The 22,694-nt window shown below is 49.1% G+C and overlaps 11 protein-coding genes; 8 read left to right on the top strand and 3 right to left on the bottom strand.

The window, feature by feature from the left end:
- Nucleotides 1–54: 54 nt before the first annotated feature.
- On the top strand, nt 55–594 carry FFUJ_05191 (uncharacterized protein; the record flags this gene model as incomplete). XM_023571433.1 has 2 exons in its annotated part: nt 55–271; nt 371–594. The coding sequence occupies 2 exons, from the start codon at nt 55–57 to the stop codon at nt 592–594; spliced, it is 441 nt and encodes a 146-aa protein (XP_023425739.1).
- Nucleotides 595–4,246: 3,652 nt separating this feature from the next.
- FFUJ_05192 (uncharacterized protein) lies at nt 4,247–4,719 on the top strand (the record flags this gene model as incomplete). XM_023571432.1 has 2 exons in its annotated part: nt 4,247–4,473; nt 4,572–4,719. The coding sequence occupies 2 exons, from the start codon at nt 4,247–4,249 to the stop codon at nt 4,717–4,719; spliced, it is 375 nt and encodes a 124-aa protein (XP_023425738.1).
- A 408-nt stretch (nt 4,720–5,127) lies between these two features.
- Nucleotides 5,128–5,818, bottom strand: FFUJ_05193 (related to transmembrane protein Tex-261; the record flags this gene model as incomplete). XM_023571431.1 has 2 exons in its annotated part: nt 5,128–5,462; nt 5,515–5,818. 2 exons carry the CDS (start codon nt 5,816–5,818, stop codon nt 5,128–5,130), a joined length of 639 nt encoding a protein of 212 aa, XP_023425737.1.
- A 359-nt stretch (nt 5,819–6,177) lies between these two features.
- On the top strand, nt 6,178–7,069 carry FFUJ_05194 (related to N-methyltransferases; the record flags this gene model as incomplete). XM_023571429.1 has 2 exons in its annotated part: nt 6,178–6,200; nt 6,250–7,069. The coding sequence occupies 2 exons, from the start codon at nt 6,178–6,180 to the stop codon at nt 7,067–7,069; spliced, it is 843 nt and encodes a 280-aa protein (XP_023425736.1).
- Nucleotides 7,070–7,245: 176 nt separating this feature from the next.
- On the bottom strand, nt 7,246–8,010 carry FFUJ_05195 (uncharacterized protein; the record flags this gene model as incomplete). Its single annotated transcript, XM_023571428.1, has 1 exon — nt 7,246–8,010. The coding sequence occupies one exon, from the start codon at nt 8,008–8,010 to the stop codon at nt 7,246–7,248; it is 765 nt and encodes a 254-aa protein (XP_023425735.1).
- Nucleotides 8,011–9,547: 1,537 nt separating this feature from the next.
- On the top strand, nt 9,548–10,102 carry FFUJ_05196 (uncharacterized protein; the record flags this gene model as incomplete). XM_023571427.1 has 2 exons in its annotated part: nt 9,548–9,720; nt 9,781–10,102. 2 exons carry the CDS (start codon nt 9,548–9,550, stop codon nt 10,100–10,102), a joined length of 495 nt encoding a protein of 164 aa, XP_023425734.1.
- Nucleotides 10,103–10,881: 779 nt separating this feature from the next.
- Nucleotides 10,882–12,078, top strand: FFUJ_05197 (uncharacterized protein; the record flags this gene model as incomplete). XM_023571426.1 has 2 exons in its annotated part: nt 10,882–11,114; nt 11,526–12,078. The coding sequence occupies 2 exons, from the start codon at nt 10,882–10,884 to the stop codon at nt 12,076–12,078; spliced, it is 786 nt and encodes a 261-aa protein (XP_023425733.1).
- A 316-nt stretch (nt 12,079–12,394) lies between these two features.
- On the bottom strand, nt 12,395–13,960 carry FFUJ_05198 (related to putative tartrate transporter; the record flags this gene model as incomplete). XM_023571425.1 has 3 exons in its annotated part: nt 12,395–12,565; nt 12,616–13,725; nt 13,778–13,960. The coding sequence occupies 3 exons, from the start codon at nt 13,958–13,960 to the stop codon at nt 12,395–12,397; spliced, it is 1,464 nt and encodes a 487-aa protein (XP_023425732.1).
- Nucleotides 13,961–14,639: 679 nt separating this feature from the next.
- FFUJ_05199 (related to transcription activator protein acu-15) lies at nt 14,640–16,658 on the top strand (the record flags this gene model as incomplete). Its single annotated transcript, XM_023571424.1, has 1 exon — nt 14,640–16,658. One exon carries the CDS (start codon nt 14,640–14,642, stop codon nt 16,656–16,658), a length of 2,019 nt encoding a protein of 672 aa, XP_023425731.1.
- A 634-nt stretch (nt 16,659–17,292) lies between these two features.
- On the top strand, nt 17,293–19,156 carry FFUJ_05200 (uncharacterized protein; the record flags this gene model as incomplete). XM_023571423.1 has 2 exons in its annotated part: nt 17,293–18,968; nt 19,021–19,156. The coding sequence occupies 2 exons, from the start codon at nt 17,293–17,295 to the stop codon at nt 19,154–19,156; spliced, it is 1,812 nt and encodes a 603-aa protein (XP_023425730.1).
- Nucleotides 19,157–20,428: 1,272 nt separating this feature from the next.
- On the top strand, nt 20,429–21,911 carry FFUJ_05201 (probable isocitrate dehydrogenase; the record flags this gene model as incomplete). XM_023571422.1 has 3 exons in its annotated part: nt 20,429–20,461; nt 20,755–21,773; nt 21,827–21,911. The coding sequence occupies 3 exons, from the start codon at nt 20,429–20,431 to the stop codon at nt 21,909–21,911; spliced, it is 1,137 nt and encodes a 378-aa protein (XP_023425729.1).
- Between the last annotated feature and the right edge of the window lie 783 nt (nt 21,912–22,694).

Here is a 22,694-nt window from a genome sequence, read left to right as displayed (position 1 = left end):
TAGACAATTCCAAGGACAGCGTCCCAAGTTCATCATCAATATTACCTCTTCAATATGCCAAACCCTCACTACATCAAAGTTCCTCGTGGAGAAGATCTTTCACCTGACACTCAACAGGAGCCTGCTTCCATCTCAGAGCCGATGAAGAACTGGCTACGACAGGTACCCAAAGATATGCCTTGGCACAGCCTTGATTCATTCGCTGTATCTGACACGCAAGACAACTCCGAGGCCAATGTCGCTCCGTCTAATGCTCCTGCCACTCAAGGGAGTAACAAATGATTCAATGCTCTCAAAATGCACACAAGTAGAAGTGTTGGTAGACTTTCCACCGCAGAGACTTGTATAAGCTAACATTATTAACGGTCAGCTACTCTCATTCTCGACCTTATACCCGAATTTGATTCAGAAGTATGGTTTGCGGCACTCGACATAGGATCAAGCCTGGCCCCAATCCCCATGGCGATAACATACGTGAGGGCGGGAATGCGTCGCATGGTTAGACGTTCTGTGCTATTCTTAGAAACGTATAGGGTCAACTGGGGCTCAAGCCAACTTAGCAAGAAGTACGGAACCCTTTATGCATCAAGGTGAGCTTAGGTAGTGTTGATGGTAGATGTATAAGCAGTTCTCGAGTACCCTAATAGCTCTCTAAAAGACCATAGAAATGATTCGTTTGATCTTTCACATTCGTAGAGGATCGATTTTAGGTACACTGATGACGTCTGTCACATTATATCAAAATGCGCTGAAAACCAGTCGCAGTCCACCACAAATGTGGCACAGGTCGCGGCCGTGATATCGCCCGGGGGAGAAAAGAACTAAATATCGCATGCCAGCCAGGGTATGGCGCAAACCATTTCCCACTGTAATTCCACGTCACTTTCGTCCATAGATGATTAGGTAGTTAACACAAAAATGGATTACGACAGCGTTCAATATGATTGCAGCATTTGCAACTGAGTGATTTGAGTCTTAGATAAGTATGGAGAATTCCATATTCTTTCCAACATGCTTCGAGAATCTTTCTCGAAGCTTTCCCGATTTGCTGGCTGAGTGTTCCCTTGCTTGACCAAGTTGGGTTTTTAGGCTAGCACTACACAGGCATGCTGGGGAAGTGGGCAAGGCCCCAGAACCCGAACGCGGAGATGATAGGTTTGATCGTAAGGTGATCGATGGAAGCAAGGATGTGGTGGGTCATGGTGTACATGTATAGATCGAGAAGAGGCTCCAACAAGATGAGCCATTTCCTTACTTTCGCCATGTTACGCAGTCTCTAGCTAGTGTCTAGCTGCATTTATAGTCGTACGGGGAAGCCTAATTTTGCCGCGGCTACATTTAGAAATTAGAATCACCAAGCGTCACTACCAGGTATACCAGCTCCAACGGTTTTTCTCAGAATGGAAGCATTATTCACCCGAATATGCGTGACGAACCAAATGTCGAGAAAATTGAAGACAAGATAACGGTGTCCATGTATGCCAACGGCATCGAACATCCGGTCGTACCGAAAAATTTGTGGCAATTGCTCCTCTAATTATGTGACAGGGGCCCAATATGTACACATCCTGAAAAGAATCTGCCCTGAAGGCTCCCAAGGCACTGCTATGCTCAATACTTAGGGAGGATAATATCCAGAGACATCGTCACCAACCGTCGCGGACCAAAAGACAAGGATTCAAATACCGTGGTAGGGACAAGACCATATTCTTCTTATGGCAGAGCACTTTACCCTTTCATCAATGGTTTAACCTATACCCAAGGCCGTGGCACATGCACATGTCTGACGCCAGGTAATTGGAGTGCATGGTCTGTGATACTAGGTAGCAGAACGATCTAAGACAACCGGCATCAGCTCGTCGTTCCGGGAGAGAACTCTACATGACCGGGCCGGGGAGGTGAATCAAACATCGAGAGCCCATTGGTTCAGCTTCTCGAATGAGACTATTGGCAAACAAGGTCAGTTGTTTGAGGAAGCAAGTATACAACTTCTAACCTTGTGGAGGGCTACTCCGCACTCCTTACATTTTCAATGTACAACTCATGCCCTGACATTATTGACCGCTTGTGGCATACGCCTTGTCTCACAGGCAATCGAAACATGCATATATCATGTGGCTGTCGGGGGAGGTGCAGCGAGTCGTATTCCAGTTCCAACTAGGCAGCATGGCTTAGGAGCTAACCCATAGGACTTCTAGGTGAGTCGGGGGGTGTCCAAATAATTGACATTTGGACAGGGGGCCAAAGAGTAAGCCAATGGTGATGAGAATTCCGCATAGGTCTGCATACGGATTTCAGTCTCCCCAACTGCCAAATGCTGGTGAGCCGCGCTTCATCGTCTCCAGCATGTTGCGCGTGGGGGGCTGATTTCTCGGGGTAACTTATGCTCAGCAGTAGGCTGAACGAAACTGACTCACACTAGCGTCTAAGGCCCATGTTGTACCGGTCTGGGGAGAGCTGAGGCGAATAAGGCGGCTGCTAAGAATGGATTCCCTGCAGGGCTCAATGACGATCCCAGCCAATTTCCTTCCTTGAACAAGAGAAGAAAAAGAAAGCGATTCTATAAACACATCCCATGTAGGCATGTGGGCCTCAGTCATCGAGCCATAGCTGTTACTCGATGGTTCATGTACTGTAGTTGATAGGCACTTGTTGGGTGACATTATATGGCTTTTCAGTAAACCCAGAGATTGAATGCGGTTCTTTCTTTATTCGCCCAATCAGCCACCTGCGACCCAAAGATATAATACACCTGTGAACTCTGAAAAATCGGTCAAGAGAGAACGGCTTTGCAAGAAAGAAACGTTTCCCTTGTTTCACAGTGTAACCCCCACCATCTTAATTCCCGGCCATGGAAGCAGTGGCCTTGGCGTTTCCAGACGGGCTTTGGTACCTACCTTACCGCTTGGACATGTCGGACAATAGGTGTGACGCAAAGGTCTTCCTCACTGGTGACGTTGCAGCATCATCTTTAAGCGGAAGTCTGACCCAGGAAATTGAGGTATTGCAGCCGCCAGCACAAAAACGCGCACTAAACTTGTCAGATACCGATATAACAATAGAACAGACACTCTTCCACGAGAATGACGAACTCCGAGAGTATTTCTCGATGCCTAGACGAAGGTTGGTTCACAACTGTATACTACTCAGATACCTCATAACGTAAGTAGTCGTGGAAGCTACATGATACCGACATGCCGTATGACAGGAACGTCAAGATGCGAGTGTCATCTTCACAAGCTAACTGGACCCGAAAACTCCAACGCGGGGCGGACTTGGCCTGTCTCACATGGATGTTATTACACGTTATTGCACTGACGCTTCTGGTCTCGTGTCAGCCAATTGCCTGCTTCCAAAACAACCCCAACCCCAATCACAGAGCCTGCTTCGTGCATACCTAACTCGTACCTTGGTGTGGAGAGTATGATGTATCGCACACCCAAGCCCCCGTTCAAGCTCACGCGAGACCCCTTTACCCTATCGAATGGACGTTCCTTCACTGGCTGCAACTGTGATGGGCGATGACATCGGTTCCAGTCGGTCAGGTATTGAAGTACGTCGCTTGTCCTGACCTCGCAGCCAGTACTTGTGTTCTGCGCCTGAGACATTCGACACTGGTTGAGAATAGACCAGCAACAATTTTTGTGTATTGCATTACACCTTGCATCACATCCCAGAGCTTCAAAGAGCCTCAGATGCGAACGCGAGATGCAAAGTGTGTCTTGATGTGTAGGACGCCCTCAAATTTGGGTATCAGCTAAAACCACATTGCGGCGTAGTGCGCTGCTAACCCCTAATAATTCCTCGGAGAGTCTCCATGGACATCAAAGGAAGGTTCTGCGTTCTGTAGACTTGAATGATAGGAAATACTGTACTGCTACCATCGAATCTTTTTAAATTCACGCCCCGAATCGTCTATCTGATCAGTAGAGCCGCCTCCCGAAGTCGGGGGGTGTGAATGAACCCAGAGGATGACAGCTCGCATTTGACCAGTCATTGGCCCTGCAGCCCGGTACTTGAGCCGCGTAAAGAGACGAGAGCGTGGGGGCTCGTGCAAGATGCATCTTGATATAGGGCAAAAGAAGTTGTTGATGACAGTATTCCTTGATCTGTGCTGAAATTCGAGGCCAGCGATCACGAGCCCAGCCAAGTCTCCTATAAAGCCACCTGGGTCTCTTCGCCTTTAGAAGCTGGTCCATAGACATCCTAACCAAGTACATCATATCTCATCCATCCTTCTATCATCATGTCAAACCCTCACTACATTCGAGTCCCTCGTGAAGGGAACCCTTCCCCCAACATCGTACATCAGAGCACCACATACTCAGAGCAGACAAACGCTTGGTTGCGAGAGAACCACAAGGATATGCCGTGGAATATCATTGATTCGATTGTAACGTCTAGCAGTAACACATCTGAGCCCAACCCCAACACCAATGCGTCACAAAACCCTGCCACTCAGGGCAGTGCCAAGTAGGCTCCTGCCCTGAATATACGTTCCGGTACTGAGGTATCATTGATGTCCCCCTGTCTCCGAGCATAGAAATAACTGACATGATTCATCCCACTAGGCAAGCGTCAAGTCAACCTCATATGCCACATTACTTCGTCCATCAACGTCCCACTCAAAGCCCTCAGCGCAGTAGTCGACATGGTCACGACTTGACTCGGTCCCCGGAACTCGAACGACAGCAGAAGAGACACAAGTTGCACGGCTGAATACAGTAGAAGTCGACGTCTCTGTATCGGTGTGCTCAATGAAGAGTTTCCTAGTTCAAGCTACTAGGTAGTGAAGCTTGGGGTATATATGTACATCAACCTCTGGTGGGGGGGATGATGATAGCACTGTATAGTTTGGTCAGTACTCTGACATAACAGGAACATGTAGACAGAACAAGGTGCAACGATGGGTATCAGGAAACTTATAATGGAATCATACAAGAATTCTTGTCAAATACAATCTAGCGTGAAGTTTGTAGGTCATCATTTGGGAGGGGGTTGTGTTATGGATGCAATAAGATAGTGACTTACTCAGCATACATATGTCCATTTGGGCTGAACAAACATTTCGTTTCGTCCAGTCTATACCAACGCCCCTCGTATCATCTCAGTTCATCCACGCAACCTTCATGGCCGAGCAAGTCCAGGTGAAGTGGTCCCAAAAATTTGACCGATCGTCCCGCGAATCTGGTCAACAAGAGCCTTGATCATGCCCTGAGGCTTGCCTCTTCCATCAAGCCCATGGACAGGCTCAGTGCCCATCGTGGGGAGAACATTGTCGCCAGCAGACAGACTAACGAACAGCGCGAACGGCACAAGCCAAACACAAAGTCCAAAGTACGACGCGATTTGCGCGAAGCTAGGAACATCGGCCTTGTCGTAGTACGAGGTACGTTGGTACGCGCGCGACTGCGTATCGGAGAAATGACGGAACCAAACATAGTGGTTGACCAAAACGAGAGCTACATCTCGTTAGTAACGACTCGAATCGCCCACCAGCCAAAGGCAACATACCACATGATGCCAGGAACAACGGATCCGACAGCTTCACAAAAGGAAAGCGCCTCATATTCCCCAGGTACACCACATGCGACACGATCGTCAAGACGGTAGCCCAGAAGGGCAGACCATCAACCAGCCATAGAACCGTCTGAATGCCAATGACGCTGTAGATAAGACGCGTCAGGAACCGCTTCGCGATAACGCTGTGCTCCTCGACGAGCTCGGAGAGATAGTATAGACCCGACGCGATAGCAAGGGTCAAGAAGCAGAAACCCAGGAGGGTTCCTATGTAGCCGACAAGAGGTAGAATCCACATATTTGCGTTGCGTTGTGTTTGGGCGCAAGCAATGATTTGAGTTGGAGCTCACATGTTGGAGGGAGGGGAGATGGTTGTCTGCAGGAGGTTGAAAAGGAGATGTTTTGGACACGGTTTTAACTACCAATCAGTTGCTCCATTCGTCGGCGAATAGAGGCTCCGATTCCGATCATGGTGGGGGTCACCGCTAAGAAGTTGGTCTTATCGATAGCCACGAAAAAGTCGTTTTTGCTCAACACCAGGAAATCGGCGATAAGGTGCAGCTCCAGGCTTCGTGACCCATTCATTTATTACAGTTCTCTTTTCGAAGTTGGAGATTTGTGCCAGTCTCAAAAGTCATTTGACTTACAGTATTCATCATGTCTCGTCCCGAGGATACCCTGTATGCCACCACAACCCCGCCATCATGCCCCTCAAGCTCACAGAAACAGTGCCGCCGACGTCCACTATGACGATACCGAAGCGCGCAAGTACACAACAAGCTCTCGAATCCAAAATATTCAGGCCTCTATGACACGAAGAGCCCTTGAACTCCTCGATCTCAAGTCACCATCCCTCATTCTCGACGTTGGCTGCGGCAGTGGTCTTTCCGGAGAGATCCTCTCCTCAATCGAGCCCGAAGAAGGCGGCCCTCACACATGGATCGGAATGGACGTCTCACCATCAATGCTGGACATTGCGCTACAGAGAGACGTAGAGGGTGATCTCATGCTAGCAGACATTGGCCAAGGCGTGCCTTTCCGAGCAGGTACTTTCGACGCAGCGATCAGCATCTCCGCTATCCAATGGCTCTGCAGCGCCGAAACAAGCGATACATCGCCCTTTGGCCGCCTAACCCGCTTCTTCAATGGTCTCTACGCATCCCTCAAGCGCGGCGGTCGAGCAGTCTGCCAATTCTACCCCAAGAACGATGAGCAGCGCCACATGATCACCCAAGCCGCCGTGAAAGCTGGCTTCGGCGCCGGTATGCTCGAGGACGACCCAGGCACCAAGAACCAGAAGCTGTACCTCGTCTTGACCGTCGGAGGCGGTGATATTCAGAAGAAGGGCGGTGACATCACCGGTGTTGTTGAGGGTATGGAGGGTGTGGATGTTGAGGATGCGAGAAGGCAGATCAAAGCGCATGCTCCGAATATGTCAAAGGGTAGTAAGGCGTGGATCGTCAAGAAGAAAGAACAGATGGAACGGAAGGGAAAGATTGTTAAGGCGACGTCGAAGTACACTGGACGAAAGCGACGGATACAGTTTTAGGCTTGTGGGTTGGTTTGGCATTGTACGGCGTTGGGTGGGAAAATCTTTCGTTCTAGACCTTTCAATTTGACACGGATACCCTTTGAAGTTCATACAGTTCCCTCGTTAACGAAAAGTAGACCTTTGTATTTTGATGCCTACACCCGGAGTATGGTGCTTTTCGGGTCACACTCATCTTAGACGGCTGGCCAGAAAGCTTCTTCCGCGTCCAAGACATCATGCCACTTCCCTTCAACTCTCTTAAACAGCTTCTCCTTAATATCCTCACCCTTTTCCTCCACGAGTTTGTTCACAGCATCATCAATAATCCTTCCAAGCTCATCCACAAACTCAACAAACTCCTGACACGTCCAGTTGTTGATAAACTCCTTCCTCACAGCCCCACCATCAGCATCATTACTCCCATCATCATCAGAGAGCTGCGCCTTAGCCCACGACCAAGCATCAAGGTAACACTTTTCCGTTCCCCAGTAAATCACCGCAGCTTCCAGCCAAGGAAGTTCTTCCTTCTCGTTGGGAGACACAGAAGCGTAGAGAGCTTCCCAGCGTCGAAGACCTTCTAGCTTGGTGCTCGAGTCAACACGGCCATCTTGTCCAGTCTCGAGATTAACATTGATGCCATATTCTGCTGCTGTGTTTATAAAGAACTTTTCTTCTCGGCGGATGTTGACAAGCGCTGCAACGATCCAGTCTAGAAGCTTTGTTGTAGCTCCGGGATCGACATTGGGTTGCACGGTATCAGGATACTCGAGAAAGCTGAGAAGACGACCAAGGCCACGGCAGTAGCTGTGGATGTAGAGACGATCGTTTGCAAGCCAGCGGCCGAGGAGCTCTTTTGATGCTTTGCCGTGACCTGCTAGTTTGAGGAACTCAGACTGGGTAGCTCGCTTGTAAGCTTGCTCGTCTGAGACGAGGAGCTCTTGGGTTAGAGAGTAGGACATGATAATGGTGAATGAGGTATTTCCTCAGGTTGTTGATGCGGAGATGGCTTCATGGTCTGACGAGAGCTTGGCGAGTGGAATTATGTCATTGTCGGTTTAAAGTTGTTCCAGTGCATGATGTTAGTACTACAGGGTGCAAGTCGAGTCGAGTCCGATGTGAGATCTGTATGAGGCTAGGATGTACGATCTTTGGTGTTTATGAGTTTATGTTGTTCGTGTATTGTTGCGCCTGTGAGACATTACTCTGAACTTTAATTGTACTATGACCAGAAATTTATTTGAGTTAATTGAGGTGCAAGATCCTTCTTCGTGATAAAGGACATATGTTTCGATGACTTGCATGCTCATGATAGCTACTGTGTATCTCAAACTCTACCATTAGTTCTCTCGTCAGCAATGACGATCAACTTCTCGGGCCGTATACTCGGCTGCCCGGCTCATCAAGTAAATTCGACTATACTCGGAATTCGTAGTAGCCTATGAGAAGCATCCATTCTCATTCAAAGTCTATCAATGCTATTCTTGGGAACGGACTGTCGGACTCTCGGAACCTCCAAGAATGTAAAGACCCAGCATCGACGGTACATTCATATCTCCGTTAGGACCGCAGTTGATCTTCAACGCCATGTAATTTCCTCCCCAGCCTCATCCATGCCAACCATGTGTCCAAATCGCCCATCTCTTCGACCGCCAAAAGCTTGGCAACGTTCTATAGCCCGCTAATCGCTCACAATTGGATATCCAGCACGATCAACTTCCTGGTTCATTCTGCTTCAACCGTTGCGTGATCGCCGTTATCCCCGTCACGTTATTTTCTTTGCTGCGTCCCTTAATCTGGGGGAACGAACGGCAACGGGAAGCTTTGCTGACAGGGATCATGCAACCCACTTGGTTTAATTAATGATGGCATCCCCCACAATAAGGGGGTTGGTGTTGATTTACTTGATTGTCAGCAGACGAAGAAGAAGCAAGCAAATTATATTGCGTTTGTTTGAGATTTTGGAATGGGCAGTTTCAGCTTGAGTTGTTCTCTTTGTTCTATGCTGTTTGTGCGGTGAGTTTCACGGCGCATTAATGGAGGATCCAATGCCAAGAGAATGCATGAATACGTATCAACGTCTAGTCATAAACTATTGATAGAAATGTCGATCAGGTACACGTAACATGATGTGACAAGACCAGTCTAGATCTCGTATCAAATCCGATTTCGAGAGGGTCAATTTCACTGCTCACGAGATGCACCCCTGATTTACAGGGACCCCCAGCGGCATCGAGGGGCTGAGCTTCTGAAACATGGAGCTCTCGGAAGCATGTCATTCAACTGAAAGGCGCATCGTCAGTCTCGCATTGGCCTTTTAATGAATGCCTCTTGCCCTTGGATGCAATAAACCCCCCTTCCCTCTTTTTTCCTAGGTTTTGCTCCCCTCTTTGGCAGACTCGACTTGGCTCTTGATTGTTTCTTTCATTTTGCTCAGAATAAAACAAACTGAATCGTTAATTTAATTTTTTACTACTGCACGCTCACTCACTTCATATCATGATTCTCGACAAGGAATTAGGCGCCCTTGCGTCTCGCGCTGAAGGAATGGGTCTCACGCGAGTGCTGCCCAGAGGAGCCAAGGAAACATGTCACGATGATCAATACTCGGATACCTGCGAAAAGCCTAATATTAGCACAGGCGAGATCATGCTAATTCTCTTTGTCGCCAGGTATTTATACCCCATTTCTCGCATATCGGTAATTTTGTCTTGGCTGACCTCATTCCGCAGCGCCGTTGTAGCCCTTGGCGTTATCGCCATGCTATGCTACCTCCATCGCCGTCGCCAGCGCCTTGACAAACTCGAAGACCCTAAGGACTTCCAAGAACTCGACGACTACGGCATTGCGCCGGCCAAGCAAAAACCAGCAAATATGCCCCGAGCACCACCGCCGACGTATGAACGATCACAGGACAAGAAGGAGATGAACACGGCTTCGCCTGCGACTACGAATGAGAATTGGGGACGGCAGAGGGACTCGACTGATTCGTTAACGCCGTCGCTTCGACAAGCGATGGGGGTGACCCCCCGAGATGCATTGGCCAATCACTAGGGAGGTATTCCACTGTGGACGGTAGGCGGATGAGCTACTGCAGGTGTCGATCGGTTATGCATAATCGACCTGAGGTGTCGGGTGTTTCAGAGATGCAGCTACGCGATAGTCGCGGATTTACAGAGGGGATAAACAAAGATTGGCACGTCTTTACGATGGCGTTTGGGAAATCAATTGGTATGCACGGCGTACGGCTTCTTGCAGGACGGCGTTCCTTTGGTCGGGTTTGGACTACCTTGCGCATGACTAGCGACAGTTTCCTTGACAATTCGAGAATATTTTGATACTGTGTTGCTGGTGATGCTTCTGTTATGGGGAAGGAATTGTGACATTCCCACCGTGGTCTAGGGTGAGATGAGCCTTGCAAACCTTAGGTAAGACTTCGCTTGTATGTGACGATTTCGGTCCGGCCCTCTTAGGTTCTCTCTGCTTGCTGACTGAGATCAGAAGCTCATTACCCAGGGCCAATATGTGCAACGAGACGCCTTGGACGAAGAGCGTCTTTGCGTGTGTAAGATTGATTCAGTTCCATTCAAGTCAGCTGATCACATCTGTGAAGTGATGGGGCGCTGTGTAACTCTATTGTCAACACACTTTTGGGCAGATGCTTCTTTGACGACTGTGATGCACTCGTAGGATTTAGACCTCGTGTGCCCTGATAAAGGTTACGCAGGTTTCGTGAGTCATGAAGTTAAGTATACGAGTTATTAACCCCTACTTCTCCTGTCAAAGCAAACACATCGTAACGTTCCCTTCTCTCTGAACAATCGTTTCTCATCATGGCTTCCGGTTGCAACCAGAACAGCAGCGCTACACCACGACACTTACAAATCTTCAATCCTCCTCTTGAGCCATGCGGCGATTTTCACCTGTTTGCACGTTTGCCTGATGATATTCGCTGGCTTGTTTGGCAACATTCTCTCGGTCACGAACGAAGGATCGATATCAGCCTGAATCGTCTGGATTACACAAATCCCACGCACAGGATGCGAGAGCTGGCAAATTCCGAAGAGTATAGTGTCGTGTTGGGTCATCGTTGGAGGATCAGTAAACTCTTTCGGACTACATCTGAGTCACGCAGGGCTGCTTTGGCTTTCTACAGGGTTTAACTACCGTGTTGGTATGAGTCGAAAGACAGGATAACGTCGAGAGTAACACTGTATCTTTGTCCTGAATTGGACTACTTCTTCCTCTGCGGCTTTAGCTTTGTCTATTTTGAGCGCTTTGCATATGACCTCTGGGCTTGTGACCCTTGTTATATCGGTTTGGTCAACCTTGCATTGCCAGCCTTATTTCCGAGCTGCTCTTTCAAGATATCGATTAAACCAAATTGTCAGCCTTCTGTCCTTCGATAAGGCTTATCTAGGATCGAACGTCTTATAATGATGAGTGACAAGGTGGCAAAAACGCTAATACGCCAAAGCCGTTACCCTGTCTACCAAATGAATCATGTCGTTCCCATCAGGAGTGCTGTTCAGAGCTTCGACAGACTGCCATATGACCCTCGATTGCTTGGTGAAGATCTGAAGCAAGTATTTCTAGGCGATATTGATCCTCAAGCGCCGTTCAATCGCTGGCTTAAACTACTCTCCACCTCGGGGGTACAACACAAGCACAAGGTCATCTATCAGTTTGGCATTTGTCGTGGGTATAAAACCGGCTATTCGCACAAGGAACCTATCATATCTAACCGCCAATCCGCTGTTGAATGGGTTCAGCATGACACTGATGAATTCAGAAGGTGGTTTGAGACCTTTCATCGATCACCAGAACTCAGAGGTCAAATAGACCATGAGATTACAAGAGTCTTCGAAGAATCACCACAGCCAGTCGTTGGATTCTGGTCATTCCCGATGGAGAGTGTCTTTGTTCCAGAAGATCCTAAGATCCATGGTACAGATACTTCACGGGCAGGTTTAACGACAGTTGGCATGTCACAACACATGCCGGAGCTGTGCCTGGCGAACATCTATTGACAGTGGCTGTGATCAACAAACACTTGAGCTTGGTACACTTTGGACTAGGACACATGATCCTCTGCTGCCATGTAACGATTTGTCAAGATTTTTATCCCATCTTCCACACAGCTAGACAGCCATAACTCCTATGGGATCTTGGGATATTTTAGACAGGCTCAGGATAATCTGCACAAGTTTAGGATAGCTCAGGCAAATTTAGGATTTCTTAGACCAATTTTGGAGAATTCAGTCATAATAACCATAAAAGTTTGGGCATGATATTGAAGACCTCTACACAATATTAGACGATCTCGTCCCAGATTCCAGTTCACATCTAGTAAGCATAGAACAGAGTAGCCTCAGAGTCAGTCTGCCTGATCTTTCTGTTCTGCCTGACCAGCATCCACCTCATAAGCCAGACTCCAGCAATACAAGCTACAGCAAAACCAGCACTGCTTGAGAGCGGCAGCACATACCGTGGTGCATCGGATTTGGGCCAGAGGTACTGCATGAGTTAGCGATTGTTGCCAAGGATAAAGAGTTGAGGTTACTTACAGGAGTCCAGATCAGACTGAGTGTCGCACTGACGTTGGCGAGAGCTAGAGCAGAAGCCTTCTTCTCCCTCGTCTGTCCACATGTATTTCCCACCCAAGCCAGAAGAATAGAATTGACACCATAGGTACCAATAGTAAAGACACACATGGCAAAGTATCTTGCTCCAACGTTCATGGTGGCACATGCCAAGACGAATCCAAAGGTAGCGACAATCTTGGAAATGGTGATGTGCCAGGTACTCTCATTAAAGTGACCGGAAGACTTGGCCCAGAGAATAGAGAGAGCACCGGCGATCAAGAAAGGAGGACAGGTGAGGACGAGGGTAATAGTGGTGTTGAAGCCGAGAGTGTTGACGATGGTAGGGAAGAAGTTCTTGAAGCCGTTGGTCGCAAGGTGAAGATGCTGGAGAACGATGAAGACCCAGACTTTCGGGTCGACGATGGCTTCGCGCAGACCACTCCATGGATTTCCGTCACCCTTCTGTCCGACTGTATCTCTCAGAACTCGATCATGCGCAAGTTGTCGCTGCTCAGGTGTGAGCCATCGCGTCGTCAACGGTTCATCAGGAAGAGTAAAGCATGCAACGATAGCCACAACAAACGTAACCGCACCCTGAAGGATAAACAACCATCGCCAGCCCTTAATCCCTGCCAGTCCATCCATACCCTCAAAAACACCCGCCGCAATCAAGCCCGCAAAAGCAGAAGCCAGGACATTACCCGAGTAAAGAATACTGATCCTCGTCGCCAATTCCTTCCTGGTGTAAAACGTCGACAGCATGTACAGCGCACCAGGATAATAAGGAGCCTCCACGATACCGAGGAAGAATCTAGTGAGAAGAGCGCCGGTGTAGTTGTGGGCTACGGCCGTGAGGGAACTGACAACGGCCCATGCCATCATGAAACCGCCCATGTACCATGATGGTCTGACACGGGTGATTATCATGTTGCTGGGGATCTGGCCGAGGACGTAGCCGACGAAGAGGATTGAGACGGAGGTGTTGTACTGTGAGCCTTGGAGGTTCAGATCTTCCTCGAAGCCGTTTAGGCGGGCGAGGGTGATGGCGTTGCGGTCGAGGTAGTTGAGCCAGTACATCAACCAAAGGGTGGGCTATAATATGTGTTAGTTGAAATATGCTGTCAACGGACGCGGGGAGACTTACCATGATCCATTTATCGAGCTTCTTGACGAGTTTGATCTCCTCAGGATCACTCTTCGCCACAGCACCAGAGTAATCACCATTACCCCTCTTATCAAGAACCTCAGCAGAGTACTCCTCATGAGCAGCGTTTTGCTTCTCAGCATCAAGGGTCTCAACGCCCATCTTGTGATCTTGGGATATCATGATGATTGACTCTCACAAAACCTATCTCAGAGGAGTTATGGAAGAGAATGATGGTTGATGCGAAAAAGCAGGGGGATGATGCGGTATTTGAACTTGTTCTCTAGACCTGGGTTGTTCCCCGCATACCCCAGATTCTGGATATCCGGGGGTGGGATTGTTGAGGGGATCACCAAAGAGGCGAGGAGCGAGAATATCCTGGTTTCGGGGACGGGGCCGATGGCCGAGTTGTGGTTTTGCCAAGACGCCATTTTGGGGGAGCTAGATTGTCATGGAGGGGGATTTCTAGTGTTGAGTCAAGACTTGTGTAAGTGGATGATGATGTAGAGGATAACGATATCCGGGATAGCATTGGATCAATTCCATTTCAAGAGTCTAGTTGATGAATCGAGAATCATAGGTGGACACGAGAGTAGAATTGTTCTCTGTAATACGAGCGGAAATAAACATCCATCCTCGTAGTCGCATCACGATGCATCCATCATCCATCAACGTTGCAGTCCCAACCCCACGAGTCAGGATTAAGGTAACAATTAAGCTTAGTTCCCCCAATCCCACCCATCAAACCAACCAAAATAAAACCCGCATTCACTAACCGACGCCCCATAACTTCTCCTTCTCAAGCGGGGTCTTTCCATCCACCATCCTCTCACCATCTCGGCCTCGGTCTCCGTTGCCATCCATGCCCTCAAACGCCTGCGATAGATGTCACCGCCGCAAAGTCCGCTGCGACAAGATCCAACCTCAATGCGGGCCCTGCAAACGCGCTGATGTCGCTTGTGAGTATGCTGTTAGTGAGCATCAGTTGAGGAGGAGGAATGTTCAGAAGTTGGAGAGGAGGATTAGGGAGTTGATGGATTGTAATGAGGGTTTGACGCAGCAGTTGAGGCGGTCGGAGGAGGTGGCCAGACGATCTGAGGATGTGACGAGAAGGTCTGAGGATGTTACTAGGAGATCTGAAGATGTTGAGAGAGGTGAGGCGTCGGTGGTGCAGGATAGTCCTGGGGATGGAGAAGTAGCTGAGGAGGTTATTCAGATGAGTCTCATCGCAGGCGGAGGCCATCACTTTGTCGGTTCAACAAGCGGTCTTCTCCTCGCTAACCTCCTCCAATCCCGCCCTCAACCATCCTCATCTCTCACCACATCCTGGAAACCAAACTCCCTCCCCGGCCTATCCTCACCACAAACCAACTCCGGCCTCCCACCCAAAACCCTCGCCTCAGAACTCCTCAAAGCCTATTGCAGCCATGATCATCTCTGCTACCCCTTCCTCTCCACCAAATCCCTCTACCGGTCTTTAGACGCCGTGTACGAAGACTCCAGCGCCAAAGATCCCGTCGATGCCTTCTTCGTCGACATGACCCTCGCTATCGGCACGGCGCAGGTGCACAAGTTTAACTGGAACGGTGTATATGATGCTGAGACGCATTATAACCGCGCCATGACGAGACTAGCTGATGTGCTGGCGAGGGATGGGATCGAGAGGTTGCAGGCGCTGTTGTTGGTGTGTCAGTATAGAATGGGCACGACGTCGAGCAATACCACGACTAGTGTTTGGCACCTCATCGGTGTTGCGGCGAGGACGTGTCTTGAGATGGGGCTTCATCGGGCAGCAACTTATGCGCTTCCGCGGACGTTGGATGAGCCGACGAGGAAGGTGAAGGAGGAGGAGATGGAGACGAAGCGACGGTGTTTCTGGAGTCTTGTTGCGCTGGATCGCGTGACGAGTCTTGCGCTTGGAAGACCTTTGGCATTGCAGCTTGAAGACATAGACGTTGATCTTCCCCCTTCGTCAACAGCAGATCAACTACCCGAGGATAGTAGTCCTCTCTCATCAGCACCCTACGGAACACCTCAATACCGCGCTGCGACCTCGGTATTTGTGCACATCGTTCGCTACCGCCTCATCTGCGGGAAGATCATAAATGCCCTGCACCGGAGTGCCAAACACGTCACGTTCCCGAACACAAGCTACGATGAAATGCGAACAGCTCTAGCGAGGGAGTTACAAGAGTGGCATACGGAAACAGCAAATCTTCCTCTTGTTAAGAGCGACACTGCTGCTTCACCGGCTAGTGGTTCGAGTTTTCGTTCTGAGGAGTGGTATAGGCTCTTATACCATAACGGCATGCTCATGCTGTTCCGACCGTCGCCGTGTCTGAACGATGCAGCTGTGAATAGTCTCGCACTGCAGAATATATACGACTCTGCTAGGGAGGCTATAAGTCTCTATGCAAGTCTGCACCGATCGCGAAAGTTGAATTATTCATGGATAACAATGCATTCCGTCTTCCTAGCCGGACTATCATACATCTTCGCCCTACGCCATCATTTCTCTGGTTCTGAACCTCAGCGCGCAAGGTTACATACAACACCAACGATCAGCCAAGTCGTCAACGACACGAGGGCTTGTTCAAAAGTGTTAGTAGCTGTGTCGGAGAGATGGGACTTGGCGAGGAACTGTTCGGATCTGTTTGATAGGCTGAGCGATGCGGTGGTTGCTGATGTCGTGGAGGCGAGTGTTGCGGCGCCGGTGCAGTTTTCGGCGGATCTGGCGGGTATGACCGTTGATAGTACGTTTAGGGATTGTTTTGGGGATTTGCAGAGTTTGGGGCTGGATGAGTTCCATAATGATGCTATTTCGCAGTTGAGTCAGGAGTGGTTTTTTGGGCTGGGGGGTGAGAGCCATTCGTATTATTGAGCTGTTGTCATCTCCTTGATCGTGAGACTTTATCTTACAATCTGTAGCTATTGGATACCTGCTATATATGCTATGAACTTAGATTGAAAGTAATATATCTGTTACTGTACCCTGTGTGCCTTGGTTATCGCTATGCCATCAGTCCCAAACTGAAAGGATCGGGTACCGAAGCATCATCAGTAATACCCATGCACAAATTAAATATACTAACATTCCACAATTTAGTTCCCCGAGCATAGCAAGAAGGGTAAACCTGAGCCATTGACTTCGGAGGCATTTCACATCATGAGATGGAGTTGAGCAAGTGAGTCGACGGGCTCGGTCGCCGAAGCCGAAATGCCAGACCCGTGTAAGTGGATCGCCACTCGGCGCCGCCTCCGCCAATCCACAATTCACCGAATACAGTCTTATGATAAGTCATGAGAGACTCTCAACATCCTGAATAATCCGAGATATTACACAATTAAGGACATCTTTATTCCGATGGTCCACTAGGTAAAAGGGCGTTTATCAAGAGCCGCAACCTAACCTCATTTCATCACTCTCAGCTCACTATAACTTTCATCTCAACTCACCTTACATATACTTCATATACACATATTCTCACATTGAGCATCATTTCACTTCACACAAAATGTTGGACAGGCCTCCAATCCGCATCGGCAACGTCTCCGGCGCAACAGGCGACCATCCCCACGCAATGTCCCGCATGGTCCGCTCCGGGAACGTCCATGTCATAACAGGAGACTGGCTCTCCGAGATGAACATTGCCTGGAACGCAATTACCAAGCAAGAAGTAGATCCCAAACTAGGCTACGAGAACGGCTTCTACGAGCAACTCGACGAGTGTCTTGACGATATCATGCAGCGCGATATCCGCGTTGTAACTAACGCTGGGGCACTCAACACTGATGCATTGTATGATAAGGTCAGAGCGCTCTGTGAGAAGAGAGGGTATGGGGATTGTGTGGTTGCAAAGGTGCTGGGTGATGATGTTTCGGATGTTGTGGGGAGGAGGGATGTGCAGATTACGCATTTGGATCATCCAGAGCAGACTCTTGAGTCTTGGGGGTTTACGCCGTGTTGTGCTACTGCGTATATTGGGTGCTGGGGTATTGTTCAGGCGCTTCGCTCTGGTGCCCGGATCGTTATCTGCGGTCGCTGCACTGATGCTTCTCCTGTGATGGGTGCTGCGGCGTGGTATCATGGCTGGCGAGAAGATCAGTACGAGGAGTTGGCTGGTTCGCTTCTGGCTGCTCATCTCATCGAGTGCGGTCCTTATGTCGTTGGTGCAAACTTCTCAGGGTTCAAAGACTTTCTACCTGAGCTCGTGGATATTGCATTCCCCATTGCCGAGATCGATCCAAGAGGACGGTGTACTATTGGAAGAACTGCAGAAGGTGGAGGAAGAGTCACAAAAGAGACCGTCACCGCACAATTACTCTACGAGCTTCAAGGGCATTTATACTTGAATCCCGATGTTGTTGCAGATCTCTCAGGCGTACACGTTGAGCAAGAGTCAGAAAACCGCGTCTCTGTCTCAGGAGTAAAAGGCCTCCCTCCACCGCCAACAGCAAAAGTCATGATCGCCGCAAAAGGCGGTTTCCAGGCCGAAGCAACATTCTACATCAACGGTCTCGATGTCTACGAAAAAGCAGCCATGATGAAGAACCAACTAGCACACATGTTCAAAGACTCAAACTTTAGCCGTCTAAGCATCGAGCTTTATGGCACACCGGCTGAGAACCCAACGTCTCAACAAGCAGGCACCGTATCACTGCGTGTCTTTGCACAAGCTCGTCGAAAAGAAGACATCGACGCGCCCAAGTTCAAAGTACCCATTTACGCTCTTCGCATGCAGAGCTATCCGGGGTATCATATGAATCTCGACTTTAGGACTATGGTGCCCAAGCCATTCATGGAGATGTTTCCAGCGCTCATGCCCGTGTCTGCGATTGAGCATCGGGTTGAGATGAGCACCGGTGCATCACATCGTATTGAACCACCAGCAAAAACAGCAAAATATCCTATCGTACGGCCCTCGACGGAAACGCATGGACCACTTGACATGCTTACTTTCGGACCGACGGAGTGGGCGCCGCTGGGAAGTGTTGTGCATGCGAGATCAGGCGATAAAGGTGATAATTCGAATGTTGGGTTCTTTGTGAGGAATGATGATGAGTATGCTTGGTTGAGGAACGTGTTGACCGTGTCGAAGCTGAAGCAGTTGTTTGGGGATGATTGGTTCAAGGGTGATCCTGAGAGGAGGGTTGAGAGAGTTGAGTTCCCCGGTATCAACGCTGTGCACTTGTAGGTCCCCCGTATGAAGACTCTGAAGCTGAAGAATACTGACATGATACAGCCGTGTTTTGGATAACTTGAATGGAGGGATTGCATCGTCAGATCGCATTGATGGTCTTGGAAAGGGAATTGGCGAGTATTTGAGGAGTCGATACGTCGATGTACCAAAGGCGTATCTTGAAAGAGGACGGATCTAGAAGTAGGAAAAGTAGACCCGTTCAAATAGATTTCACCGAGGCTTGTCGCACATCATCGAAGCCTGAGGTTCTCCTGTGCTCTCCCTCTTTTCTATACATATTTCTCGTCATTCTCGAACATCACTCGTTACTAACAAGATATCACACACCTCAATATCGCTGCGATAAAATAACTCGCCAAGCTCGGAGTATAGCAATGAAGCCACTCTTCGTTCGGTTTAGAATTCGCAATCAGAACGCCTTGAAATCCGCTGTTACAGGTCGTCGGGAGTATATAATTGAGGTGTGGTGGTTAGAATGTGTATGTAAGCGTGTTATTATTTTTAAGAGAGTTGATAAGTCTGCCTTGAAAGGTACATCCAAGTGTCTCTAAAGCATAGCATAATTTAAATATCCATTATCCCTCAGCCGGCAAAGCTTTATTGGGTTAATTCTTAGACATGGATATCTTTCGAGGCTGACCTGCAAACTTGGAGAATTACAATTTAAAAAGTTCTATGATATACTAGGGGAGCATGATACCAGGAGAGAGACTACATATGTATTAAGATGGTATGCTAATAAAATCGGTATAAACATGACTAGCCTCAGGGAGCAAGAAAACATTATACCTTGATAAGGTATAGGGTGTCAAGATAAGCTCAGCAAAAGGTATCCTAAACTTATGCCAAGTTACCTAAGTCTTTTTGTCATTTAGGATCTAGGTCCTGACTTTTCTTTCCTCCCCTAGACTGCCCGGGTCAAATCAATTGAATGTTGTTGTTGGTCCTGATTCTATTTCCGTGACGTCGTTTGCGTATCTCAGGCAGTCCAGCCTAAGCCAAGAAAAGCAGTAAATTCTAGCGGCGGTGCCCTGCAAAAACTCCCCACAAGCTACCCCATGCGGCCTAATGCTACTCCACTCGGGCCAGTGACAAGCTCGGAACAATCGCGTTTTCCGAGCGGCGGCCGAAAGAAAAGCAGCAAGTGGCAGCTAAAAAAAATTATTCTACAGAGGGCCCCCGGCCAATGCGACACCATAGTTCATAGGGAGGAACCTTGCAACTGGGTTTTGTCCTTCAGAGCTACCCTACCCGACGGGAACGGAAACAGGCTTGCGCGATTTGCACTTGCGTTCCTTCTTTAACCTCAACTTGTAAAAAATACTCTTCTTCCTCTTTTCTTCTTCTCGTCTCTCCTCGTGTGCGGTGCCTCGGTTTTTATATACATCTCTCTCTCTCCTCCCCACGAAAGCTCTCCTCTCTACCTCTCAGATACCCCCCACTTGTCATCATGTTGTCTCGAGGATCTCTTCGATCGGCCCAGGTACGTTTCTTTATGGTGTTGTTGCTTTTGTTTTGTTTCTGTGTCATGATGATCTTTTGTGGTGCTTGTGTTACATGAGGGGGAATGTCTTTGGGCATTGGACTTTTGTGGCTGTCTGACGATGATGTGCATCATGTCATGATCATCATCGCGACATCACAACAAGCGAGAATTGGAGTTTTGCGTGGTGGGACATGATTGCGGGACAAAGACCACAACCGCGCAAATGGCCCAGATTGATTATACGCAGTCTTCACTACTCAATTGATCCCGTTGCTAACACTTCTTCTCAGCTGCTGCGCGGCGTCGCCAAGCAACAACCACAGCTCGCCCGATCCTTCGCCACCGTCCAGTCCGACATCTTCAAGCCCGCCAAGTACGGCGGCAAGTACACCGTCACCCTAATCCCCGGTGACGGTATCGGTACCGAGGTTGCTGAGTCCGTCAAGACCGTCTTCAAGGCCGACAACGTCCCCGTTGAATGGGAGCAGATCGAGGTCTCTGGTCTCGAGGGTGCCGGCCGAACCGAGGATGCTTTCCGCGAGTCTGTCGCTTCTCTTAAGCGCAACAAGCTCGGTCTCAAGGGTATCCTGCACACTCCCATCAGCCGATCCGGCCACCAGAGTTTCAACGTTGCTATGCGTCAGGAGCTCGATATCTACGCCAGCATCAGCTTGATCAAGAACATCCCCGGCTACGAGACCCGCCACAAGGACGTCGACCTGTGCATCATCCGAGAGAACACCGAGGGTGAGTACTCTGGTCTCGAGCACCAGAGCGTCGACGGTGTCGTCGAGTCCCTCAAGATCATCACACGCGCCAAGTCTGAGCGTATCGCCAAGTTCGCCTTCTCTTTCGCTCTCGCCAACGGCCGATCCAAGGTTACTTGCATTCACAAGGCCAACATCATGAAGCTTGCCGATGGTCTTTTCCGCAGCACCTTCCACCAGGTCGCCAAGGACTACCCTACCCTCGAGGTCAACGACATGATTGTCGACAACGCCTCCATGCAGGCTGTCTCTCGTCCCCAGCAATTCGATGTCATGGTCATGCCTAACCTTTACGGTGGTATCCTGTCCAACATTGGCGCCGCTCTTGTTGGTGGCCCTGGTATCGTCCCCGGTTGCAACATGGGCCGTGAGGTCGCTGTTTTCGAGCCCGGTTGCCGTCACGTCGGTCTCGACATCAAGGGCAAGGACCAGGCTAACCCCACCGCCATGCTCCTGTCCGGCAGCATGCTGCTGCGACACCTTGGCCTCGATGAGCATGCTAACCGTGTCTCCAAGGCCACCTACGCCGTTATCGCTGAGGGGTAAGTTCTACACGATTCATTAAAGTCCATCCGCAATGCTAACAATCCAACAGCAAAGTCCGCACCCCCGACATGGGCGGCTCCTCCACCACCCACGAGTTCACCAAGGCCATCCTCGACAAGCTCGAGACTGTTTAAATGAAGCATCTTTTGTGATATCCCCCTCCCGAAACAAACCATGCGAGATCACCATTTTTATTTTATTTTTTCGTTTGTCTTTCCCGTAGCTCAAGCGGGAGCCAATTGGACATTACAGCCACATCATGATCACCATGACTTGACATAAGAGCTCTATTCCCCACGTGGAGCTTTTTATGCGGGTCGAGCAAATTCTTGACGAGGTACCAGGTTGCAAGATTTTGGTTGCGCCTCGGTCTTCGTACTTACGAAACGCTTATATGTAGAAAACGCCGAACCTAGTATCCAGAATAGAATCCACTGGCTATCGTTTGGCCAACTGTACTTTGACCTCAATGGCTTGCATACTGGGTTTGGGTATACTCGCCGACGAACCGCGGCTTTTTTATCATGCTCCGTGGTAAACATTGTTCATGATAGCCTCTCAACAGAAGGAATAGCAGGGGACGCATCAAATTAGGCGAAATAAGAGAATTACTTCATGTTCCGTGTGTCGTCATGTGTTTTGTGAAGGATTGCGGACACGGAGCTTTATATACTTCCGAAATCCAATATTCCTCAGTAGCCTTCTGATGCAACAACACATATCGCTAGATTCTATCTCAAAATTAAACAGAACTGACGTTTATTTTGTACCAGCTATTCTCAGCCATGCTGTATCCCTTTATACTCATCATGCTAACCTGTTCCGTCCTTTTATCATCAACCCGCCATACGGGCTCATAATGCTCATAAGTAGCTATATACAATGTGAAACCCAAACTCCAAAACAGTCTCCAACGC

Source organism: Fusarium fujikuroi, chromosome FFUJ_chr02 (genome assembly GCF_900079805.1).
Source record: "Fusarium fujikuroi IMI 58289 draft genome, chromosome FFUJ_chr02".
NCBI classification, from domain to species: Eukaryota; Fungi; Ascomycota; class Sordariomycetes; order Hypocreales; family Nectriaceae; genus Fusarium; species Fusarium fujikuroi.
This window is presented reverse-complemented; position numbering and strand designations above follow the sequence as displayed.